Genomic DNA, 6,452 nt, shown 5'->3' on the forward strand with positions numbered 1-6,452 from the left:
TTTTATTTTCTCATAGATGGTGATGACATACACTGCTGGATCTGACAACCAGACAATCGTGCCCCTTGCAAGAGCCATGAGAGGTCAGAGTCGGGGCTAAGGCCGAGGAGGGCACGTGGTGCAGCCAGAGCACCTGCCCGAGCTGCGACAGAGGAGCCACCAGCAGCTCCAATTGGGGTACAGGAACATAAAGCACTTGTTGCCACCCCAGCACTTCAAGAGACCTTCGCTAAGGTTTTGAGCTTGTTCGGTACCTTAGCTTAGGCAGGGTTGATTCCACTTGCACCAGCCACATATCAAGCTAGGGGTGGAGCACAGACTCCCCTGGCCCGTACCTTAGAGCAGCTGGTCCAGGTTGATTAGGTCCCAGAGGTTATACCGGTACAACTTGTTGCTCTGGTTCAGCCCGTGGTTAGGGCAGCACCATCTGAGGAGGCGCAGCTTAGGCTCAAGAGGTTCAAGAAGTATCACTCTCCTATTTTTAACGGTTTAGCTTCAGAGGATGCACATGGTTTTCTTGAGGAGTTCCACCGTATTCTCCATAATATGGGTATTGCGTAGATGAGCGAGGTTGCTTTCACTACTTTCCAGCTATCCGGAGTGGCATATTAGTGGTGGCAAGTGTACGAGGAGGGTAGCCCAGCACAGGCAGCTTCACTTACAGGGACTCGATTTTCAGAGTTATTCTTGAGACAGTGTGTCCCTCAGACCATTCGAGATGCATGGTGCGCAGAGTTTGAGCAGTTGCACCAAGGTACCATGACAGTGTCGGAGTATGTTGTCTGATTCAATGATTTGTCCAGACATGCACCTACTTTGGGTTCTACAGTTAGAGAGCAAGTCCGTCGACTTATTGAGAGGCTCAACTAAGGTATTAGATTCAGTATGGCTAGAGAGTTGGAGACAGAAACCCCATATCAGGAGGTGGTAAAGATTTCTCGGAGGTTGGAGGGTATGCGGGACCGTGAGAGAGATGATAGGGAGGCCAAGAGGCCTCGAGGTACGGGAGGATTTAGTGGTGGTCACGCTGCAACTATATCTCGTCATGGTAGAGGCTATGTTAGTCGTCCAGTTCATTTAGCGCTTCCAGTTTCTAGTGGTGCTCCGGGTACTCTGAGGTCTCACGTTGCACACTTTGCTCAACCATTTTCTAGTGCACCTCCTAAACGGGGTGCCTTCAACGGTGAGTCTAGCCAACCAGACCCGATCCAGTCCCTGCCGTCACATCCACCGAGAGCTTTCTTTGAGCGTGGTGATACCCGCCACACTGTTAGAGACTGCCCAGACTCAGGAGGGGTGCACCTCCCCAGGCTTCATGGATTCAGTCAGGTCCACAGACTTCCAGGCAATGGTTGTTGCCCTAGTTGCCGCTCCACACGCACAGCCAGCTAGTGGTGGGGGACAGTTGGGTAGAGGTCACCCTAGAAGGGGAGGCCATGCCAGATTCTATGCTTTTTTGGGTAGGATGAAGCCAATTGCTTCAGACTCGACCATTACAGGTATGACTCTTGTTTTCCATAGAGATGCATCAGTATTATCTGATCTGGGATCCACTTACTCATATGTGTCATCATACTTTGCTCCGTATTTGGATATATCTCAAGATTCTTTGAGTTTTCCTATTTATCTCTTCACGCCTGTAGGATATTCTATTGTTGTAGACCGTGTGTATTGGTCGTGTTTAGTTGTTATTGGTGGTTTTGAGACCACAGCTGATCTATTATTACTTAGTAAGATAGACTTTGATGTTATCTTAGGCATGGACTGGTTGTCGCCCTATCATGCTATTTTAGATTGTCATGCCAAGACTATGACATTGGCTATACCAGGTTTGCCACGATTAAAGTAGAGGGGTGCATTGGATTATGTTCCTAGCAGAGTTGTATCATTTCTAAAGGCTCAGCGTATGGTTAAGAAGGTATATGATGCTTATCTAGCCTTCGTGAGGGATATCAGCATTGATACTCCTACCGTTGATTCAGTTCTGGTACTGAGAGACTTTCGAAGTGTATTTCTAGCGGATCTTCCAGGCATGCCGCCCGATAGGGATATCGATTTTGGTATTGACTTGTTATTGGGGACTCTGCCCATTTCTATTCCACCATATCATATGGCCCCAACAAAGTTGAAGGAGTTAAAGGAGCATTTGCAAAAGTTGCTTGATAAGGGTTTCATTCGCCCTAGTGTGTCACCTTGTGGTGCTCCGGTCTTGTTTGTAAAGAAGAAAGATGGTTCCATGCGCATGTGTATTGATTATCATCAGTTGAACAAGGTTACAGTGAAGAACAGGTATCCATTATCATGCATTGATGACTTATTTGATTAGCTACCGGGTGCCAGGGTATTCTCCAAGTTTGATTTGCGATCAGGTTATCATCAGCTGAATATTCGGGATCCGACTATTCCGAAGATTTCCTTCAGAACTCAGTATGGTCACTATGAGTTCCTTGTGATATCATTTGGGCTGACCAATTCCCCAGCAGCATTTATACACTTGATGAATAGTGTATTCCAGCTTTATCTTAATTTATTCATCATTGTGTTTATTGACAACATCTTGGTGTACTCCAACAGTCGGGAAGATCATGAGTAGAACTTGAGGGTCGTGCTCCAGACCTTGAGAGAGAACAAGTTATATGCAAAATTCTCAAAGTGTGAATTTAGGCGTGATTTGGTGGCGTTTCGGGGCCATGTGGTGTCGAGTGGGGGGCTCAAGGTAGATCCGAAGAAGATTAAAGCAGTGCAGAGTTGGCCCAGACCATCTTTAGCTAATGAGATCCGGAGTTTCCATAGTTCCGTCTAGTATTATCATCGTTTCATAGAGGTCTTCTCATCTATTACAGCACCTATGACCAGATTGACCCAAAAGGGTGCTCCTTTCAGATGGTTCGAGGAGTGTGAGGCGAGCTTTTAAAAGCTCAAGACTACTTTAAGTACAGCCCCAATGTTGGTGTTGCCTATGGGTTCGGGGTCTTACACTATGTATTGTGATGCGTCATGTGTTGGCCTTGGCGCGATGTTGATGCAAGACGGTAAGGTGATTGTCTATGCGTCTAGACAACTGAAGATCCATGAGTAGAATTATCCATTCCATGACTTGGAGTTGGCAGCCATTGTTCATGCATTGATGATCTGGCAGTATTATTTGTACGGTGTTCCTTGTGAGGTCTTTACTAACCACCGGAGTCTACAACATCTGTTCAAACAGAAAGATGTTAACTTGCGGCAGCAGAGGTGGTTAGAGTTTCTTAAGGACTATGATATTAGCATTCTATATCATCCCGGTAAGGCCAATGTAGTGGCTGATGCCTTGTGTCAAAAGGCAGAGATTTTGGGCAGTTTAGTATATATTTCGGCAGCAGAGAGGCAATTAGCCTTAGATATTTAGGCCTTAGCCAACCAATTTGTTAGATTGGATGTTTCTGAGACCAATCGAGTTCTGGCCTACGTGGTTACTCGGTCTTCTCTATATGATCATATCAGAGAGCGTGGGTATGATGACCCCCATTTGCTTGTCCTCAAATACACGGTATAGCACGGTGATGACAAGAAGGTAACTATTGGAGATGATGGTGTGTTACGGATGTAGGGCTGGTTATGTATGCTCAATGTGGATGGGTTGCGCGAGATGATTCTTTCGAAGGTCCATAGTTCACGGTACTCCATTCATCCGGGTGCAGCTAAGATGTATCAGGACTTGAGGCAACACTATTAGTGGAGGAGTATAAAGAAAGACATAGTGGAGTATGTAGCTCGGTACCTAAATTGTCAGCATGTGAAGTATGAGCATCAGCGGCCGAGTGGTTTGCTTCAAAGACTAGAAATTCCTAAGTGAAAATGGGAGTGCATCACCATACATTTGTTTTTAGGTTCCCACAGACTCAGAAGAAATGTGACGTGGCATGGGTGATTGTGGACAGGTCGACCTAGTTGGCTCACTTCATTCCGGTAGTGACTACATATTCTTCAGAGTAGCTGGCTCAGGTTTATATCCGCGAGATTATTCAGCTTCATGGCGTACCAGTATCCATCATCTCTGATCGGGGTATGTTGTCATTACCCAAAATCTACTATGGGTCATGATGGCGCCTAACGCCGCCGTCAGGCAAGCCAATGGTGATTTACCAATTTAATTACCTGTTTTAGTATTTTTGAAATCAAAATTTTCCTTAATTATACAGTATAAAATAGAATTTACGGAGTAAATGAAAGTATCTGCATGAACCACAATAATAACTAACCTAAATGAACCCCAAAAATAGGTGTCACAAGTGCATAAGCATCAACTAAGGAATATGATAAAATACAACATTTGTCTGGAATACAAATTAGACAGGAGAATGAAAATAACTCTGATGGAGACTCTGTATGCTGCGAATTCATAACATGGAATGTAGCTCACTGTAATTCCTTGCAATAGCCGCGCCTCTGGACCCAAAAGACCACTAGACATATATGTACCTGCATAAAATATGCAGCAAGTGTAGCATGAGTACATAAATCAACACGTACCCAGTAAGTATCAAGTCTAACCTCGAAGAAGAAGTGACGAGATGTCTACACTGACACTTACTAAAGGCCCAATAAAGAAATATAATAAAAGCGTGAGCAGATAAGAAGTGCACAACAATAGTGGGGTAAATCTACAAGGTTTATAATCTTCCCATTATTTTTTTTAAAGCTTAAATTTCCAGATCTTGTATTCTACATTAATATCTCATAAAAGTACCAAGTGTCAAAATAAAATAATTAAGAACTACCACAAAATGTTGGGCTTCAGTGGAAGGTTTATCTTGTGAATATTCGTACTACTAGCGGTAACGCACGATTCTGCCGAGGTCGTTCGGTCCGGAATAACGTGTACATTACCGAGGGACGTGCGGCATGATCCATATATTCATCTATACTGCCGAGGCGTTCGGCCCACTCCACAATAAAGGAGGACACTTTAAGAACCTCCGAAATGAGAAACTACCATAAGGTTAATACGTAAGGATGTACAATTTCTATCAACGGTCGGTTAACTCGCACAAAACTTCAAGTACGTGAAATTTCGGTTTTTTACTAATTCCTCTAACAAATTTCCAGTATGATTCAGGTACTTCAATTAACAAAGGATGCAAACATTACAAGTAATTCATGGTTTGGGTCCTAAATTACCCGAACATAAGAATAATTAGTAGCTACGCACAGACTCTCGTCACCTCGTGCATACGTAGCCCCCATAATTAACATCAGATATTAATTAAAATTGCCTATGGGGAAAATTGCCCCTTACAAGGTTAGATAAGAGACTTACCTCGCTCCAAAATTCCATAGCCGACTCCAATGCCACTCTAATCCCTCAAACCGATGCTTGTCGATCCAAAATTATGCAAACAAAATGTGCAAATCAAACAATATGTGTTTTAATACCCATAATCAATTTAAACAATTTCCAACTCCGATCGAAAAGTTGGCAGTGGGGCCCTATGTCTCGGAACCCACTGAAACTCACAAAATCTGATAACCCAACCAATTACGAGTTCAACCATACTAATTTTACTCAAATCCGACTCTGAATCGGTATTCAAAACTCGAAAATTCGTTTTATAAAATTATAGAAATTTCCTTCAATTTCTCTTGAAGATTTGATAATCATACGCCAAAAATGAAGATTAATTCATGAAATATAATTATAAGGGAGTCAAGAATACTTTTCCCAAGTTGTGTGATGAAATTACTTTCAAAGGTCGCCCAAACCGAACTCCAAAATACGAAAATGGGTGAAAATATCGAACCCTCGAACTTAAAGGGTTCTGCCCAGTCATTTCCGCTTTTGGACACAAGAGCCATTTCCGCGGCTCCGCTTCTGCGGCTTCGCTTTTGTGGAAGACCACTATTAGCAGACCCTCGCAGCTGCGAAAATTCTTCCGCTCCTGCGTAACTACAGGTGCGACACACGCTAGAGCATCTGCACACAATCCCGCACCTGCAACCCTTACTTCGCTTCTGCGCACACGCAGGTGCGCCGCCCCCTTCCGCTTCTGTGACTTCACACCCAGGCTGCCCAAGACGCTTCTGTGGACCTTACCTCGCTTATGCGAGGTCGCTTCTGTGACCAAACCTCCGCAGAAGCAGTCACACCAGCTGCTGCCCAATTTTAACATTTCCTAAGTCCAAACATAAATCCGTTAACCACCCGAAATCCACCCGAGGCCCTCGGGACCTTAATCAAATATACCAACACGTCCCAAAATACGATACAAACTTAGTCGAGCCTTCAAATCACATCAAACAAAGCTAAAACCCTAAATCGCACTCCAATTCAAGCTTAATAAAATTTAGAACTTCAAACTTCTACATTTGACGCCGAAACCTATCAAATCAAGTCTGATTGACTTCCAATTTTGCACACAGCCATAATTGACATTATGCACCTACTCCAACTCCTAGAATCAAAATCCGACCCC

At 43.9% G+C, this 6,452-nt stretch overlaps 1 protein-coding gene across 1 annotated transcript; it reads left to right on the forward strand.

Annotated features, from left to right (window-relative positions):
• The first annotated feature begins 885 nt into the window (after nt 1–885).
• On the forward strand, nt 886–1,849 carry LOC138893721 (uncharacterized). The gene is made up of 2 exons (XM_070178375.1): nt 886–1,183; nt 1,275–1,849. Exons 1-2 carry the CDS (start codon nt 886–888, stop codon nt 1,847–1,849), a joined length of 873 nt encoding a protein of 290 aa, XP_070034476.1.
• Nucleotides 1,850–6,452: the final 4,603 nt, after the last annotated feature.

Source organism: Nicotiana tomentosiformis, chromosome 6, assembly GCF_000390325.3.
Source record: "Nicotiana tomentosiformis chromosome 6, ASM39032v3, whole genome shotgun sequence".
Classification (NCBI taxonomy): domain Eukaryota; kingdom Viridiplantae; phylum Streptophyta; class Magnoliopsida; order Solanales; family Solanaceae; genus Nicotiana; species Nicotiana tomentosiformis.

Bases quoted from the DNA above. Each gene is read 5' to 3' on its own strand.
- LOC138893721 (XM_070178375.1), top strand. From the start codon at position 886: ATGGCTAGAGAGTTGGAGACAGAAACCCCATATCAGGAGGTGGTAAAG. The intron at 1,184-1,274 runs GTGAGTCTAGCC...CCACACTGTTAG, and splicing joins TAAACGGGGTGCCTTCAACG to AGACTGCCCAGACTCAGGAG.